The sequence below is a fragment of the Chaetodon trifascialis genome, chromosome 12, assembly GCF_039877785.1.
Source record: "Chaetodon trifascialis isolate fChaTrf1 chromosome 12, fChaTrf1.hap1, whole genome shotgun sequence".
Lineage (NCBI taxonomy): Eukaryota > Metazoa > Chordata > Actinopteri > Chaetodontiformes > Chaetodontidae > Chaetodon > Chaetodon trifascialis.
The window spans coordinates 4340971-4361183 of NC_092067.1; the positions used below are offsets into that span (position 1 = coordinate 4340971).

Consider the following 20213-nt stretch of genomic DNA (forward strand, 5'->3'; position numbering starts at 1 on the left):
TGCTGGATAAAGGGTCTGCAGAGGACGCTGTCAACTGGAAGAGCTGGAGAAACCTGTCAGAGCCTATGTGCTGGACAGAGAAATCATGAGGGAGGTAACACAACGCACCACCCCTATCAAGATGATCATATCTGGTAGTCTTCATGAGGAAATCTCTTTCCTCATCATTTAATCTCCGCATTCCCCATTGGACTAAGGGCATCCATGGTTACGTTTTCATAATTGGATCGATTGGGTGCAGGGGAAAATTATAAGGTGGAGTTCCCGGTGTCACTCTCTCTGTCTCCGTTCAGCCCTCCTTTCTGCAGGTGGAGCCACCTGCAATACAGTCTCTCCTTCAGATCCACCAGATCTCTCTTCCATTCCACACCCCCACAATCTCCAGGATGTGTTCAGCAAGGAGCATGCGCTGTCCCTTCCTCCTCAACCTGATGATGCCCTTTGGGCTCACTAACGCTCCAGCAGTGTTTCAAGCACTGATTAATGATGTACCTACGGAATTTCTAAATCAGTTTGTCTTTGTCAAAGCGGAGAAATGTATTTCATACTAACACCATCTCTTTTCTGGGGTTTGCTATTCAGGAGGGCAGCCTGAAGGCTGATCCGTAAAACATCAGAGTGGTGAAGAAGTGGCTGGTCCCGGAAACCCGAAAAGAGCTTCAGTGTTTTCTTGGGTTCGCTAACTTCTGTTGTAGGTTTGTCCGGGACTATTGTGAAATAGCCGTCCCGTTAACCAAGCTGACTTCCTCCAAAGTGAAGTTTAGCTGGTCAATGTAGGCTGACAGGGCATTTAAGAAACTCAAGGGGCTGTTTACATCAGCACCAACTCTGGTTCAACCTAACCTAGACAAACCATTCATAGTGGAGGTGGATGTGCCTGACACTGGGGTAGGGGCTGTACTTTCCCAGTACGCGGATCCAGATAACTGCTTGCACCTGCTTTTTTCTCATGCAGTCTCTCCCCAGCTGAGCAGAACTATGTTGGTAATCAGGAATTGCTGGCCATTAAGCTAGCACTGGAGGAATGGAGACACTGGCTTGAGGGGACTGAGCATCCATTTGTGGTGTGGACTGACAACAAAAACTTAGCCTATATCAAATTGGCTGAAAGACTGAATTTTTGCCAGGCCCTGTGGGTGTTCTTCAGCAGGTTTAACTTTTCACTTACCTACAGACCGGGTTTCAGGAATACCAAGCCTGATGCACTGCCCCACCAGTTTGCTCTCCCAGGCTCTGAGGCTGAGCCTGGAACCATCACCCCCGAGGATCGAGTCAGCGCAGGAGATCTTGGGAGATTGAGGGGGTGAATAGAGAGGCCCAGCAGCACCATCCGCATGCAGGTAATGGACCCACAGACAGACTGTTCGTACCACACACTGTTTGTTGACAGGTGCTGAACTGGACCCATGCTAACCTCCTGGCCTGCCATCCTGGAGCCAACAGCACCATCTTGCTGCTTAGGCGGCAATTCTGGTGCCCATCACTAGAGGCTGATGCTCAGGAGTATGTTGCTGCCTGTACCACCTGCACTTGCAACAAGGCCTCACATAAAGCACCAGCCAGTCTCCTCCTCCAGCCCATACCTGGGAGACCCTGGTCTCATATTGCGGTCGACTTTGTCACTGGATTGCCACCTTCACAAGGTAAAACCACCATCCTCATTGTAGTTGATCGTTTGTCTAAAGCTGTTCACTTTGTACCTCTACGGAAGCTGCCCTTGCCTCTGGAAACGGCTGAACTTATCACACTCCGTGTCATCAGACTACATGATATTCCCCATGTCTCTGACCGAGGGCCCCAATTCATCTCTCAGGTAAGGAAAGCATTTGCGAAAAGCTTTGGGGGCCACAGTCAGTTTTACTTCCGGTTTCCATCCCCAGTCTAACAGGCAGGCAGAGAGGGCAAACCAAGATTAGAAGCTATGGTGCCAGGCACCACACCCAGATAGCAAAAACCTTTTGGCTTCAGTTTGGCCCAAATCTGGCTTGTCATTTTGGCAAGATTATGGGTGGATATCTGGGCCCTACATGGCCCAAATTAGGCAAGCCAAAATCACACCACAGGAAAGCCAAACTTCACCCAAAACTAATAGTGGATTTCCAAAATATAGCCATAATTGTCCCAGAAGAACCCCCAGGTTCCCACAACCCAGCCAATGCGTAGCCAAACTGAGCCAAAGAAAGGCCAAAAGGAGGCCAAAAGGGGACCAAAAGGGGGCCAAAATTCACCCAAAACTAATTGTGGACTTCCAGAATAGAGCCACGATTGTCCCAGAAGAACCACAAATCCCCACAACTCAGCCAAAAAATAGCCCAAACTGAAAGGCCATAATGCATGACTGTTCCTACATTAAAGCCCCTGTATGTGTATGTGTAATAACTATTTACTGCTGTATTTGAAAAACAAATAGGAAGATTTAAATCATTTCATTTCATTTTATTAATTGCATGGCAAGTAATGCAGTTTGACAGACAGACAGACAGACAGACAGACAGACAGACAGACAGACAGACAGACAGACAGAGACATAGACAACCAGACAGACAGACAGACAGACAGACAGACAGACAGACAGACAGACAGACAGACAGAGACAAAAAACCAGACCGAGACAAAAAAAACACAGACAGACAGAAAAAAAAAACAATATAACTGTAAACATGTTATAGAACATATCTATATATATACATCGATAATGTAGTTACATCGAATGGGCTGGGTGTGCCTGTTTAATAAGAATCAAGTTTGCTACCAGTTAGCTCGATTATTAGCCTCCACACAGTTAGCCTACCATTACAGTTACAGTTAGGCTAATATAACAATACTAATCTTATGGAAAACTTCAATTTTACCTGGTATTTCAATGAGGCAATGACAGAAATCTCATTTTACAATTAACTTTTGCTAATTATGCATTTATAATACTTCAATATACAGTACATACTCCAGTGTTGATCGATCAGCTTTTAAAATGTCGTTCTCCTCTGTGTAGAAATTCCCGCTCTTTGTGCAGTGTTTTGGCTGTACAGAAATATGCCAAAACACATCCAAAACACATCCATATATGGAATCAACTGTTCCCGCTCTTTGCCCAATCTTCTGGCTTGCCATAAACATGCCATACCATCCCTGTACTTATGATCCTGCTCTTGCCCAGTCTTTTGGTTAAAAAGACATATGCCATTACTCAGCCATATATTGCTGGCGCCTTTTTATCTATTATGGATAACCCTAATCATACCACATATAAGCCAAAGGGCTTTCCTAATGCCAAAAGAAAGCCAAAAATGCCACACGTATGCCATAATACAGCCAAAATATTTGCTATCTATTGGAGTGGAGCGGGCTGCGCGTGCCTCACAGCAAGAAGGTTGCCGGTTCGATCCCCGGGTCAGGCGGGGCCTTTCTGTGTGAATGTTCTTCCCGTGCATGCGTGGGTTCTCTCCGGGTACTCCGGCTTCCTCCCACAGACCAAAAACATGCTCATTATGTTAACTGATGACTCTAAATTTTCCGTAGGTGTGAGTGTGAATGTTTGTTTGTCCTTACATGTGGCCCTGCAATCGGCTGGCGACTGGTTCAGGGTGTACCCCGCCTCTCGCCCACTGTAGCTGGGATAGGCTCCAGCCCCCCGCAACCCTGAAAGGGATAGGCGGTATAGATAATGGATGGATGGATGGATGGAGTGGAGCTCCGAGGTCATCTGCAGCAATCCTGCCTTTACAGTCGGCTGCCTGGTGGACGTCAGATGACGGGGCAGAGGACTCAAATACTTTGTGGATTGGGAGGGTTATGGTTATGGTTCTGGTTCTGAGGAGTGCTCTTGGGTGCTGCTTTCGTTCATCCTCGACCCCACACATCAATCCATCGGGGTAGGGGGTCTCTACACTTGGCCTGCACACCTGACGCGCATAACACTGATTAAGGCACAGGATAAAAGGAGAGACCTCTCTCACCTGTTGTTGGATTGTCCTGAATTCTTGGTGTTGTGATTCCTACAAGTGTGAGTACTTGCTACACCATCTCCTCTCCTCGTGAGTTTGCTAATGTCTTTTCATGAACTGCCACTTATATTATTCTTTTGTGTTTCAGTTGACTGCCTGCCGTGTCAGCGTGTGCCATTTTTCTGTCCCGTTTCAATGGAGTTTCCTTAGTTTTTCACCACTCTCTTTTGGAGTGCGCTTTTCTTTATTTCCCTCCACTCCTTTTGAGTTTGCTTTTGTTTGCCACATTATTTATTGAAATAAATATTGTTTATTATCTTAAATTCCTCTCTGGTCTGCATCCTTGGGTCCAAACAAATTATTCCGACATTCAGTCTAACAATAATATCATCAATGAATTTTTTTTTTTTTTTTTTTTGAGTTTTGAGTTTTTGTTCAATGGTGCAGCCTTGGCAGCATGGCAAATTTCTATGTTTCACTATGAAACAAAAAGTTAATAAGATAACTTAGAGATAAGACTAAATGGATCCTGCACCGGGAAAATGTACTTTTGTTATTACTGAATTCACTGTTGTTCTTACTCAAATACATATAGTTCAATCTGACCCAAACTTCACATTTGAGAAAAGCCCCAGCTTGAGGACATCTACATGCCAATTAAGAGTCATAATCATTTGTCTTGAATGACAATCATTATTTGGTTCACCTGAAATGTTCATGGTGTGGCGTACACTTGACACAGTGTATAATGTATAATTAGTAGGTGTTTTCTATTGCCATTGGAAGTGATATTGAAATCCTCTGTTCAGCGTCCAAAACACATGAAAATTCAGAGCTGTGCCATCCGCTTGGTGTCCAGTATTGAGGAGGCAGTTGCTGCAAAGCCTGACTCCTGGGGGAAGGTGTGAAGAACCGCTGGGGTTCTTTCACTGCTGTCTATGCTTAGATCTTCATCTCTGGACTTCAGATATCTGATTCTCAGCCCTCAGCTGTCTCAGAGCCACAGGGACCCCCTTGTGGCTAATGCAGGCCATGTGCAGGCCACAAAGGAGTCAAAGTCAACATAAAAGGCACTTCAGTAATTTTCAGGTAACCAATTACCAACATGTGCAGAAAAATGTAGCAGACTCCATCAAAGCCTGCCTGGTCTGTTGCCTGTTCCTTCCCCTTAGTCAGAACTCAGATCAGCTTAACTGGGTGGAACCTGTAACCAAATCAGAGGAACTAAGTGTTTCCTCACAGTCACTTGAACATTCACCAAATGCGTAGAGGGCTTGCCGGCTCCCAGTGACACAGCCCAAGCATGGTCAAGCCAGCAGAACTCAGAAATCTCAGAGGAGAAACAATCATAGGAGTGTCGAATCCAATCCTTTCTGAAGACGTAGAGAGGAAAGGTATGGACGCAGAAAGGTGGAGATACAGCACCTGAGCACAAAAATCAAGAGTCAGATTGCTTGGTAGAGAGCAGCTGTACTGAGGAGGAGAGGAGGCTGGACCCAACATGTCAGCCACACCCTGCAGTGTACCTAACTCAAACATGACAGACAGGGGAAAGAAAGAAGGGGAAAATCAAAGACACAATGGGGAAAAAGGACAGCAAACTGGATCCCCACAAGAAAAGCCTCAGCAGGTCATATCACAACTCTTTTCCAGAGTTGATTACATGTTTTAAAAAACTTAATCATGCACTGTAGGAAAGCAGGAGAATTGTTGCAGTGAGTCAGAGGCGGGCGGCACGGTGGGGCAGCAGGTAGTGCGTGTACCTTGCAGGAAGAAGGTCGCCGGTTCAATCTCCGGGCGGAGCCTTTCTGTGTGAAGTTTGCATGTTCTTCCCGTGCATGCGTGGGTTCTCCCCGGGCACTCCGGCTTCCTCCCACAGACCAAAAACATGTTCATTAGGTTAATTGGTGACTCTAAAAATTGCCCCTAGGTGTGTGTGAATGGTTCTTTGTCTTGTGTATTGTCCTGCGATCGACTGGCGACCGGTCCAGGGTGTACCCCGCCTCTCGCCCGTTGACAGCTGGGATAGGCTCAAGCCCCCCCGCAACCCCGAGAGGGATAGGCGGTATAGAAAATGGATGGATGGATGGAGTCAGAGGCGGCTCCAAACACTCAGCTCCTGCTCCTCAGCTGATTGACACTGTGTGCACAGCAGGGTGCGCGTACGCACACTGATGCCGGCAATCACTCACCCACGGCCAGCGCTCCCGCTGTGTGCGAGGCTACACAGGTGAGGTGAATCAAGTAATCACTAGGACACACATCACGCAGGACAGGTCGGCATTGTGTGTGCACGCCGGGAGTAGATGGACCTCGTGGAGGAACGGGCAAGGAAAAGGTTCTAAACTCTCAAAGGACTGCCGGTATTCTTTGTTTCTTTCTTTGTTTACTGTTGTTTTATTTAATTGATTCATAAACATTATGAGGCATGGAATTTGCTCCGCTAATCGTAATCCGTGACCCAGGTAGTTATATTGGCGTGCGCAGTGATGTGATTCATGTAAATACACTGTTAGTTAAGTTAAATTAAGTTGACATGATGCATTAAAATAGATTATTAGTAAAAGTAAAAGTAAAAAAACTGAGTAAAAGTAAGGTAAATTATCAGTAAAACTGAACTATAAAAAACTATAGTGTGTACTGTAAAATCTGTTGGAACATGTAGTTTAAAACACTTAATTTAGTCAAAGATCTAGAAAATATAGAAATAATTAATGAGTCTAAATTGATCATCATTCCATTTGTAGCTACTGCTAAAATCCTTTTTTCTTCTTTTTCAGGAAATTGTGAAAGTTAAAGTAGTGTGTGCGCCCATAGTCCACTATGATATATGATATTTAGCAGTGCTGTGCTGCTATGGCCATTCTAATTTTGGATGTATGTGTGTTTTTTTTCTTTTATCTAAGGTTTTTCACTTGTGCCAAGAAATAAAGATATTAAATGCACTGAGTGACATCCAGCATTTGTTTTGAAAGAGTTGAGGCCCTTCCCTTTTCAAGTGTGGGAAAGCTTGCACCGGCAGAACATAGATACACTTGACAAGAATAGTCTGGAAAATAAAGAGCTGCATGCTCTCTGCCAGGTGGAAGTATCTCCAGCTACAAAGAGCTTCATGATGATAAACATAAGTCCTGTCAGAGCTCTGAGGAAATGCCAGTTGCAAAAACAACACTTCATAAGTGCACAGAAATTGTTGCTTTAAGATGAGGTGTCAATCAACAGGTCAGAGTGCAACAGCCATTTTGAAACCAACATATCACCTATACGTTCATGTTAAGATTAGCACATAATGACGATTGAACACATATTTTGTTCTGAAAAAAAGATGGATCCAAGCTTATCTTCAAAGGAGGTTCAAGATACAATAGTTTCAAGCTGCACTATCTGTTCCTGTCAACTCAAAGTAACAGGTAGGCTTGGAGACACCCACCCAATCCGTATGCCTAAAACATACATACATCATTTACACTTCTTGATACTCTTTTGTGGCTAAAGGAGAGCTCTTTAATATTAAGCCCACAACTGAGGAGGCACCACAGTTCTTACATAGGAGGTTAACGTCACAAAACAGGGGACAACTTGTCAACACTTGTCTTGTGATGCTGTGAAAAGGAGGTAAACTTTTGCTCCTGTGGTACCTAAAATGAAATCAATCCAATGAGGTTTGATTTTAGTAAGTATTGAACGAGGCAACATTTGGGTTCATTGGGCTTCTACATTTACCTTTTGGACATCAATTTGACCATCATTCTAATAACTTACAGATAAAGATGAGAATGGGCTTTATTTGGATTTTTTCAAATTTATTGAATTTTAAAAACTGGAATATCAAATTTTCATACGCATTCCAAACATTTGCACAACAACTTGACCTCATGTGCATCATGTATTCACTGTTGATGTTACGGACTCTGGAAGTAGGACTCAGATGCAGAGACGGTAATCACAGTTTATTTCGAAAAAGTAACAACAAAAGAAGTAACAACTGAGGGAGCCGATATAACAGGAACGGAGAAGTCAGTCTCTGCTGGAGGACACTCGACAGCTTCTGATGAAAAACACAAAACTCCGTTAAGGGAAATGCACACAGGCAACAGTCCAAAAAATAAACGCTGGAGAAAACTCGACAGCCACCACAAAAAAACAAAAATCTCCACTCGGGGAAAAAACTCACAGGTAGGATGAAACTCAGGTGCTGGAGAGAACTCGACAGTCACTGATGGGAAACAAAAGCTCCGCTGAGGGAAAAAGCACACAGGCAAACAAAAGAACCAAAAGTGCTGGAGAACCACTCGACAGACACTTAGAACAAAAAAAAAAAACTCCGTAACGGGTTAGCACACAGGCAGGAAAACAAAACTCACAAAATCACAGCGTGCACGAAGGCAAGACGGCTGGAGAACACAAGGCAGGAACCTGGAGATCAATGCTGAGGCGAGAAACACAAGCATGAGCAATATGACCATCTGGCATCAGAGTGTGGGAGAAGCATGCTTAAGAAGGAGAGCCCTGATTAGGGGAGATAGGTGACAGGTGTGTCAGGAGCTGCTCAACTCCAGCAAAGATCAGCCCTGCCCCTGCCTTGTTCCAGCCCTGAAAAAACACACAGAACACAATCAGAGCAGATCACCAACCACGGCCACAACAGTTGATCCTTTAAATATTTCCAGAACTTCTGTTCAGCTGTGGCAGATTCCATTTATTGGACATGATTTACAAAGGCTCACATCAGCAGAGAGAGTAATAAAGATACTGTACAGAGCAAGGGAGGAGGGACATCAGTTAGACAATATCTTAGAAGAGGGACAAAAAAGCTAGATAAGTTATAAAAGGTCTGAGCATTGGTCAGAACAATTACAGAGCTTGGCAGCTTCACCTCTCTCTGGCAATGAGACTTTAGAGGGAACTGAAGCATGCTTTCCACAACTCCTCAACGCCGAAGCCGATGCGTCTTCACTTTGAGGCCATGCTGATTTACATACTGCTTACATACATCCTTCATCTCTCTGCTCACTGCAGCACCTAACCTGCTGGTAATCATCTCTATCTCGCACTTCAAGTAGACTAATATTTCATGAATTTACAAAATTGGTAGTGAGCAATAAAAACTGATCCGAAACTGATGAAAACAGTCCTTTTTCCAGAGAATGTTTGTGTTTCAGTCTTTGCTCAATCTGCTGTTATCTGAATGACAATTCATACCATAAATAAATAAATTGCTGTAAAGATATTGATAAATATATTGCTTCCTCCACAGGCAGCTCCATACCCCCACCAACCTCCTCCTCCTCCTCCTCTCTCTGGCTGTCTCAGATTTCTTCGTGGGCCTCCTCATGTTGTTTCAACGGCTGCTGGTTCTTTGGTGACATAATGTGTACTCTGTATTATATTTTAGACTTCATTATTACTTCTACCTCTGTAGGAACCATGGTGCTCATATCAGTTGACCGCTATGTAGCCATCTGTGACCCCCTGCATTACTCCACCAAAATCACTGTGAGAGGAGTTAAGATCTGTTCTTGCCTTTGTTGGGTCTGTTCTGTTCTATATAATGGTCTCATAATGAAGGATAACTTGAAACAACCAGGCAGGTATGTTACTTGCTTGGGAGAGTGTGTGATTGTTATTGATTATGTAGCAGGACTTTTTGATCTGTTATTGTCCTTTATTGGTCCTGTCACTGTCATTATAGTTCTATATATGAGAGTATTTGTGGTGGCTGTGTCTCAGGCTCGTGCCATGCGGTCCCACACTGCAACTGTCGCGGTACAGTATTCAGTGAAAGCAACGGCTAAGAAATCAGAGCTGAAAGCAGCCACTACTCTTGGTGTTGTTACTGTCATTTTTCTACTATGCCTCTGCCCATATTTTTGTGTCACACTTACAGGCCAGGACACCATGCTCAATGCTTCATCTTCTGCCTTTGTAATATGTTTGTTCTATTTTAACTCCTGCCTAAACCCACTGATCTATGCCTTTTTTTATCCATGGTTTAGAAAATCCATTAAACTTATTGTTACACTTCAAATACTGAAGCCTGACTCCTCTGAAATGAACATACTGTAAAAAGACACTATAAGGTGACTGAAATTAGACGTTTACTGTGTTGAGGGAGCTGTTTTTGTGTTGTCAACCGTTTAATAGACCTTAAAATCAAACCAAATAAATTCAATATACTACAGATATGCTGCGCAGTAAGTAAAGACTTTCTCCACAAGAGAACAATTATTTCTTTACTTCTTATTAAATCTAAATATTTGTTAAAAGTGACAAAAGGGTAATTCCTAAGTATTAAGAAGACATAGTACATGTAGATTGTGTCATGCAGTCACTATTCCTACATATTTCTGTATAATACAATCTGCATTACCCTCTGCTACTAGATTGGTCAGTTTTGTGTCAGTTTTACATATTCTGAATAATTCAGGAAAATGTCAATAAAATCAAATTATGTTGTAGCTATGATTGGATGTCTGTTTGTCTTTCATAATCTAAACAGTTATATGATGCATGAGTCATGTGGCCAAGTGTGTTGAAGACTTCTGACAGCACTTTCAAAGGCCGTGTTAAACATCACACACTAGGTATATTGTTATGACTGACATCTGTGAATAAATTAGCATCTTTATTTAAATTGTATTTTTATTGGGATTTTCCATACTGCAGTACAAAAAAACAAAAATGGAAACTTGCAAATTTAAAGAAAATAATGAATACACTGCTGTATCACTAGTACTACACCTACATCCTACCCCTTGGTCGTGTCATCAGCCAGCATGGAATATCTTTCCATTGCTATGCTGATGACACCCAACTCTCCATCAGAACAAATCCAACCCCCTCTGTAGCCCTATCCACACTTTCCACCTGCCAGGAGGAGATAAAGGCATGGATGATGGCTAACTTCCTGCAACTCAGCAGCTCAAAAACGGAAGCCATCCTCATTGGCATCCCACACGTGTGGTCGCGCCTCTGGCACAGCTGCTCCCAGTCTGTGGAATGCTCTCCCTGACCACCTAAGGGCACCACAGACTGTGGATTCTTTAAAAAAAGGCTTAAAAACCTTAAAAATCTTTTTAGAAAAGCATTTGCATAGACTGCAAATTTTAAAGTAATTTTTGTTTGTTTGTTTTGATTTAATTTCGTAGGCCTATATGCAGCCTCGCTCTGTGCTAATTTTAGTTGTTTTTATTTTAATGTGTTTTTTTTTTACCCTTTTTGCAATGTAGCACTTTGAGGTCATTTATTTGATGTAAAGTGCGTTACAAATTACATTTATTATTATTATGAATATGTGTTTGCGATATACTGGGGTATGAATAGAAGTATCTGGTCATCTACAGCCTCTGTTAATTTGTTGCATATTTTCAAGCAATTCAAAATGAGAAATTTATCCACCATATTACCTATAGGTAACCTGGGTGCTGAGAAATCAAGTTCTGTAAGAAAGTTGTTTTTGACATTACTCTTTTCAATGGTAACCCAAGGAGGAATCATTTAGATGACAAAAGTCCATACATTGGTTGCCCAATAATAATGCAGAAAGTAGGATAGTCCATCCTAGTCCATCCATCCCTCTAAGTTTATGTAAATGATTTTTCATATTCTGTGAGCTTCAGAGCCCCAGATAAAAGGCATAATTATTGAGTCTAATGATTTAAAAAATTATTTGAAAAAGAGATCATTTTGAAGCCATTCTACAGCCCACCATAACAAGAGGAAGGATTTTCCATGTTTCAATGTCCCCCATCAGTTTTTCCACTTTCTCAAGGAAGTTTCAATCCATCCATCCATTTTCTATGCCGCTTATCCCTTTCGAGGTCGCTGGGGGGCCGGAGCCTATCTCGGCTGTCAACGGGCAAGAGGCAGGGTACACCCTGGACCGGTCGCCAGCCGATCGCAGGGCACATACACACACCATTCACACTCACACTCACACTCACACCCAGGGGCAATTTAGAGTCACCAATCAACCTAATGGGCATGTTTTTGGTCTGTGGGAGGAAAATCTGGAAAATTAGTTTAAGGTCCTTTGGAAGAAGTACTCAAATCAAATCACTTTATCCAAGGGACGTTATTCAGAAATCAGCACCCAGTGTCATAAATTCACTCTTCTGCCAATTACTTGTATTTTCTGAAACTTCACCAAATGACCTTATAAGATCTAGCATAATAGGAACAGACTGCTCAGGTTGTGATAGGAAGACAACAACATCATTCACGCGTTGGGAAATGTAATGATTCACATTCCTCAACTGAATGGATTCAATAAAAGAATGATTCCTAATCCTAATGGCAAGGGTCTGAGAGAGCAGCCTTGGCACATCCAATGATGTTTTGAGAATGGCACTGATAAATTACGCTAATTTTTGACAGACTTCTTTTTAGACATTGTTCTCTAGTTTTTCTGGTAAATGGTAGATTAACACAAACTACAACAAACTAGCTGACACAGCAATGGCACAAGCAGCTTCAGGGTTCTGTGGCGAATATATGCAACAGTTTGTATTATTTGCATCTTTTCTGCTCTCTCAGCTTCTCGGTTGGATGTTATGAATTTTAGAAAACAAATCTTACTACGAGGGTTTTTGTGTTACTGTGGGGTTTGTCTGAATAAAGTTTTATCATATTCCAAATGCATTCCATGCTGTGATGTTTGTAATAAGGCTAGGACCTTGATTGAAATCATCAGGATTACTGAGTTTTTGTCTTAAGACATCAGACTTCCAATCATATCAATGTTTCCCCTAGAATTTTTTTCAGGCCCGGTGGCACCCACTGGAAAAACCCTACACAGACGAGGTGCATGGGATGGTGTATTGGCGCAGTTGGATTAAGTCCGGTGGCACAGCAAGCAGTCTGCAATTCTGCAATTATTATATTTGCATTCAAATTTTTGTTCACCCAGACTGTATTAAAGATCACAAGGAGAGGGTGACTTAATAAGGTGCATTTATTGCATGCAAATGGAACATGCTTGATTACACATTGGCACTTCAACCACACAGTGTGCATTGTTCTGTGCTGCACTTGATTTTTCTTGGTTTAGAGAAGGACTTCAAGGCATTGTGGTAGGGAAATTTCCTACAAATAATTGAGATTCTATCAGTTATAAATAATTTAAACATTTAGCAAACATTAAATATAGAAGTTTTTTATTCATTTTATTATAACAGAGTTACATTCATTTGACAATGCCTAGGGAAAAATGACCCCTTAGTGGTTCTAGTGGAAAACTAGCCTATTGTCTGTGTTATTTTCATCATTATTGCTTACCGAAAAAAAGAAGTTCAATCAGAACAAAAATATAAGCTAAACCACAAATTGGAAAATTACCATGGGGAGTGTGGTACAACCAAGGGCTGAATTTATGGTTATTAAGCCATTCGGGATCCCAGCCAGATGTTCTGTGTTTAGCTGTATTTATTTTTTTTCTTGACTGGGTTACCAGTCGGACCGGGCCCGCGGTCACCCGTTGGACGGGGGTTTGCAATCGGAGAGGGGTCACCCGTCGGACTGGTGTCAGCAGCAGTGATGATCCTCGAGCAGCCCCCCCCTCCACTGCAATCTGCCCCCCTTTCTTCCGTCTCACCTGCACCTGTAATTTTTTTTAGAGTTGCCTCTGTTACTCTCCCTTCATCTATTTTCCTTGGCTACGGAGTCTGGCAGATAAACTTCTTTACAGTAAGACCCCGTTTACACTTAGGGAAAATACATATGTTTTTATGCGGTTTGGCCTCTCGTTTACACGCAAACAGAGTTTTTTTCACGGAAAACTGATTTATTGATTTTTATTTTTTTTTCGCCTGGCCGGGGGTCTCCTTGGCCTGGCGGCCCGCCAGGCCTGTACAATGGTAGGGGAAACTGCATATTGAATTTATATTTTCAATTTATGTTTTGGATGTAGAGAATGTAGAGAATGTGCATCAGCCGATCTGCATAAGCATTTCAATCAGGAGAGAGAAGTGAGACAATTGTTTATTACACAGGTGATCTATGAATAGTTAAGTCAGAAGTCATTGGCGCTGAGACTAATCAGCCAGATCCTGCTGATGAATTGATAAATGAAGGTGTGTCTCTGTGCAACTGGATGTGATGATTTGATGAAAACAGCTATCTGAACTGACAATGATAGCAAGGAAATTCTAAGTGTGAATGCAGGATGGTATGAGAAACTAGACAATTTCCCCTGGGGAAATTTTGAAAGGGCCATGGGGGCTGCCAGAGTGTGTACATTATGATGAGATTCTTCAGAGATTTCAAACAATTAATGCTAAGCTAACATTAGCATGTCAAATAACACATTGAAAAGATCTCAAACACCATTAGGATGCATTTAAAAATCATTTTACCGTAGGTTAGCATGAGCATGCTAATCATTAGCATATTAGCACAACAACCTGATATCAAAAGTCAAACCTGTATGCACCAAGTTCCTAGGACCTCATGATAGCATTAGCTGCTGTTAGCATTGACAGCGTTGTCAATTGTTAGCATTGTGGCTAATGCTAACAGGCCAACATCACTCATTACATTACTAACATTTCAAACAAACTAAGAAAAGTGGCTTGTTATCAAGCCACTGCAGAGCTTGAGGACCAGCTGATCATTTGAATCAGGTGTGTTGGAGCAGGAACATCTAAAACATGAGAAACAGTGAGTTAAGCGAGAGGGCAGTGATGATCTTATGATGTATGTTACCTGTGTAACATAATTACACAGGTAACATACATCACTCCTAATTTTCTGCTCCCAACAGTGGAAATTTTGGACATTCTGGTCAAAGGTCGCTCAACTTTGCTCACGCAGTGAAACGCCGGAGGAGGGGAAAATGGGCCGGTGCGCTCGTTCGTCTCCGCTAGCGCAGACTATGCACAGCATTACCGGGAATATTTCTCTCTAACATGCGTTCACTGCCCAACAAACTGGAGGAATTGCAACTGCTGTCGGGTACAAACAGGGACTTTTCCTCATCTGCGGTTTTGTGCTTCATGGAAACGTGACTCTGTGGATTAATACCGGACTCTGCACTCCAGCTGGCTGCCAACTCTTCCGCGCAGACAGAGACACAGAACTTTCCGGCAACACTAAAGGTGGAGGAATCTGTTTCTACATCAACAGTGGCTGGTGCAACAACGTGACAGTGCTCCAGCAGAACTGTTCTCCTGACCTGGAATCTTTCATCATTAACTGTAAGCCTTTTTATTCACCCCGTGAGTTCGCTTCATTCATTCTGGTCAGCGTTTACATCCCGCTGCAGGCCAACGTGCAGGACGCACAGCGGGCGCTCGCTGACCAGATACTGCGTGTGGAGCAGACCAACCCGGACTCTTTAGTTATTGTCCTTGGCGACTTTAACAAAGGTAACCTCACTCACGAAATCCCCAAATACAGACAGTTTATTAAATGCCTGACCAGAGAAGAGAATATTCTGGATCACTGTTACAGCACTGTCAGGGATGCTTATCATGCCGTCCCCCGCGCTGCACTCGGCCACTCTGACCACGTCATGGCCCACCTGATTCCTGCGTACAGGCAGAAACTAAAGCTCTGCAAACCCATAGTGGGGACATCAAGGAAGTGAACCAGCAAGGCTGTAGAGGATCTCCAGGCGTGTTTTGACTTTACTGACAGGGATGTGTTCAGGACTGCTACCAACAGTCAGGAGGAGTACACGGAGGCTGTGACGTCCTACATCAGCTTCTGTGAGGACTGCTGTATTCCATCATGCACCAGGGTGAGTTACAACAATGACAAACCCTGGTTCACAGCCAAACTCAGACAGCTAAGGTTGGCAAAGGAAGAGGCCTTCAGGAGTGGGGACAAAGACAGATTTAAAGAGTCGAAGTACAAGTTTAGCAAGGCGGTGAAAGAGGCTAAACGATTGCTCTCTGAGAAGCTCCAACACCACTTCTCAGCTAACGACTCTGCATCTGTCTGGAAAGGGCTCAGCCAGATCACTAACTACAAGCCTAAAGCCCCCCCACTCCATCAACAATCGACACCTAGCCAATGACCTGAATGAGTTCTACTGCCACTTTGAAAGACAAAGGGACAGTCCCGCAACCATCCCCCACGACACCTCCCAACAGCTCCAGCTCCAGTCACCTCCACCAATTCCCACCTTAAAGGACCCCCCCACACACACACACCTCAGTGACAACTCTTTCCAGGGATGTCAACAAAGTCTTCAGGAGACAGAACCCCTGGAAAGCAGCTGGACCAGATTCTGTCTCCCCATCCGCCTTGAAGCACTGTGCTGATCAGCTGTCTCCAGTGTTCACAGACATTTTTAACACCTCACTGGAGACATGTCACGTGCCAGCCTGCTTCAAGTCTTCAACCATCATCCCAGTTCCCAAGAAGCCAAGGACCTCAGGACTTCAGACCCATTGCCCTGACCTCTGTAGTCATGAAGTACTTTGAGCGCCTTGTGCTCTCACACCTCAAAGTCATCACCGACCCTCTCCGGGACCCCCTGCAGTCTGCCTACAGAGCCAACAGGTCTGTAGACGATGCAGTCAACCTGGCCCTCCACTTCATCCTCCAGCACCTGGACTCCGCAGGAACCTACGCCAGGATCCTGTTTGTGGATTTCAGCTCTGCCTTTAACACCATCATCCCAACCCGGCTTCAGAAGAAGCTCTCCCAGCTGAGAGTGCCTGACTCCACCTGCAGGTGGATTACAGACTTCCTGTCTGACAGGAAACAGTGCATGAAGCTGGGGAAACACATCTCCAACGCTACGACCAACAGCACCGGATCCCCTCAGGGCTGCGTTCTTTCTCCTCTGCTCTTCTCCCTGTACACAAACAGCTGCACCTCCAGTCACCAGTCTGTCAAGCTCCTGAAGTTTGCAGATGACACCACCCTCATCGGACTCATCTCTGATGGCGATGAGTCCACCTACAGGTGGGAGGTTGACCATCTGGTGACCTGGTGCAACCAGAACAACCTAGAGCTCAACGCTCTACAGACAGTGGAGATGGTTGTGGACTTCAGGAAAAACTCAGCCTCACCTGCCCCCATCACCCTCTGTGACTCCACTATTGACACTGTGGAGTCTTTCCACTTCCTGGGAACTATCATCTCCCAGGACCTCAGGTGGGAGCCGAACATCAGCTCCTTCATCAAGAAAGCACAGCAGAGGATGTACTTCCTACGGCAGCTGAAGAAATTCAATCTACCAAAGACAATGATGGAGCACTTCTACACAGCCATCACTGAGTCCATCATCAGCTCCTCCATCACCATCTGGTACATTGCTGCCACCGCCAAGGACAAGGGCAGACTGTCATTAGGTCTGCAGAGAAAGTGATCAGCTGCAATCTCCTGTCTCTCCAGGACCCGTAGGAAAGATTGTGCTGTCAGCCTTGTTAACAAGGCCTGGAACGCCCCCGACACTCTTCACTCTCCACCTCTGCCTCTACTTGTCACATTGACACTGCCATAAACATAACCCTATGCGCTATATTAACACTCTGCTTGGACTTCCTTTTGAAAAAACAGACTGTGCTTCTGTAAAAAAAAAAACAAAAAAAAAAACAGACTTCTGTATATATATTTATATTGTTATATTTTTTACTTATTGTTATATTTTCTACTATTGCTATATTTTTTATTTATTGTTATATTTTTACTTACTGCTATATTTTTTTTACTTAATAGCTTCTTTTTCAATGGATGTGTCATGCATCAACCTCACCAAAGCAAATTCCTCGTATGTGTAAAACCGTCCTTGGCAATAAAGCTTTTCTGATTCTGATTCTGTTTTTAAGAAAAGTAATAGCACGCCAATCCCGATCAAGACACCCGTTTTGATAAATAATTTGCCTGGGTCCTCTCAAAGCTGTAGGACAAGGTTTCACATGGAAGTTTGACATGGAGGAGGAATAATAAAAAGAAAAAACACGCAGTATAACAACAGGGCTCAGTGCGATTGTCCCGTGGCCCCAATAAACTGCAGGCCTAAGCATGCAAAAGAATACTAACTGAACTTTCCCTAGAGCTTCATTTGTTTCAGGGAAGTACACAGTCACTGTACATAACCTCAGAGGATGTTGTGGCCATAAGCAGCTCCACAAAACACATACATATACATGTATACACAAAGACAGACAGACAGACAGACAGACACACAGACACAGACACACACACACACACACACACACACACACACACACACACACACACACACACACACACACACACACACACTGTGTTAATATGACCCACTGGGCTCTGAACAACTCTGTGTGTGACTGCTCCTAATGGATGTATGTGTACTCTGGCTAAGAAAGTTTTCACACTTGCTTTAATTGGTGTCACATGATGACATCACTGCAATCAGAGGTGTTACTGTACAACAAAACAAACTCTCTCATATATATATATATATATATATATATATATATATATATATATATATATATATATATATATATATATATATATATATATTTTAACTTTAATCTGAAGGGTTTCCTCACAATTTGGACCATTGTAGAGAACATCGTGATTATGATGCTGTCTCCTGTTACTTCTGACTCAAGCCCAAGGAGCAGCCTTGCATTGTTACAAGAAATGATTTTAGATGTTCTCCAGTCTTGCTCCATCTTTCAGAATCTTAGCGTCATCTTAAAAAATGAATTACCCATTTAATGTGTATTAATCTACAAACCCCCTCTATCTACATCTGGTTATATTCAGGAATTTTCAGAACTTCCATCTGTCATTATGTTACAGTGTGACAGGGTTCTGGTGATTCCTGGTGATTTCAATATTCATGTTTGTTGGCATAATTCCTCCTCATGTATGTCTGATTTTATCAATCCCAGCCATTACAAAGGAACTACCTAACCTTGTGTTCTTTCATCGTGTCTGTGTGGAAGATGTGAGTTTGATTTTGCATATTGTCTCTGATAATATGCAATATGCCACCCGTTGCAGGGCCCTCCAAGTGGAAGGTGATGGTGTTGGTGGTGGTGAAAACCATCCACATCACTGATTCCAAGCTGACTGCCATCGAGGACTTCCAGTGCAAGCGCAGAGTCTGAGAAGGGCTCGCAGCATCTGCAGAGACAGCTCCCACCCCAACCATGGGCTGTTTGCCCCCTACCATCTGGCAGGCGGTTCAGGAGCCTCCGTTCCACCAGCTGGCACAGGAACTGTTTCTTCCCCATAGCTGTTACCCTGCTGTTACCCTGCTGAACTCTGATATATATACGTAAATACATCATATTCACCCAGAGCCTGGTTCTGCTTTTCCTTGCCACTGTCGCTAAGCGCTTGCTCATGAGGGTATTGTTGGGTCTGTGTAGATAGAGAATATGGTCTGTGCCAGCTCTATATGGAAAGCATTCTGAGACAACTTCTGATTCGGTGCTATATAGATAAAATTGAATTGAATAATAAACTGTGTTTTGGAAAATATATTACTATTATCAATTACTGTATTTTCATAGCATTGTGGGCTGGGAGAGCGAGCGAGAGCAAAGTTTTTAGCTGTTACTCAAAATTCAATTCAATATTCGTTTATGCGTCTCATGAGGGAAAATTCCAAGCAAAATTCCAAGCCATAACTGTACATGAAACTGTACATATGTACATATAACTACTGTACATATAACTGTACATTTTCACTGCCTGTTCTGATATATATTGTCCAATTTCAATTTTGCACATCCAATGTTCAGTATATATGTTTGTTTTATTGTTGTATATTTTATTGTGTGTGTGTGTGTGTGTGTGTGTGTGTGTGTGTGTGTGTGTGTGTATTCTTTGTATAAATATTTTGATTTTTTAGATTGCTTATATATATATATTTCTTTCTCTTTTCTTTCTTGTCTAATTTCATTCTAATTCTATAATTCTATCTTGTATGGAGCACTGCTACAATTTCCCCTCGGGGATCAATAAAGGAATCCTGAATCCTTTTGTGTAACAGGCTGTAAACATTTTTTTCTTGTGCTGCTAAGTTGGCCATTTTAATATGGGCACTTACAGGAATCAATGGAGCCACCATTGAGTGGCCCGTTGGAGAACTGCAGTTTTTGGTAGTGACGTTCGATACCACCAATTTCCTTTCTGATCTAATACTGAGTAAAATTCAGGCTGGTATCGGCGATACCGATCCGATACCGATACTTTATGCAAATACACCTAATGTGTCTGTGTCTGCATCTTGTGAGTGCTGTTGCTCTCCAGGAATCATCTTCAAACGATACAAAATCGCAAAACAAATGATGGGGCTATTCTGCACTTAATGCT

The 20213-nt window shown here is 43.1% G+C and overlaps 1 protein-coding gene across 1 annotated transcript; it reads left to right on the plus strand.

The window, feature by feature from the left end:
* Positions 1-8935: 8935 nt before the first annotated feature.
* On the plus strand, positions 8936-10010 carry LOC139340603 (trace amine-associated receptor 8a-like; the record flags this gene model as incomplete). The annotated part of the gene is given in 3 exon segments (XM_070976515.1): positions 8936-9003; positions 9202-9282; positions 9284-10010. Coding segments are annotated over 3 exon segments (876 nt in total), but the record flags the coding sequence as incomplete, so codon positions are not given.
* Between the last annotated feature and the right edge of the window lie 10203 nt (positions 10011-20213).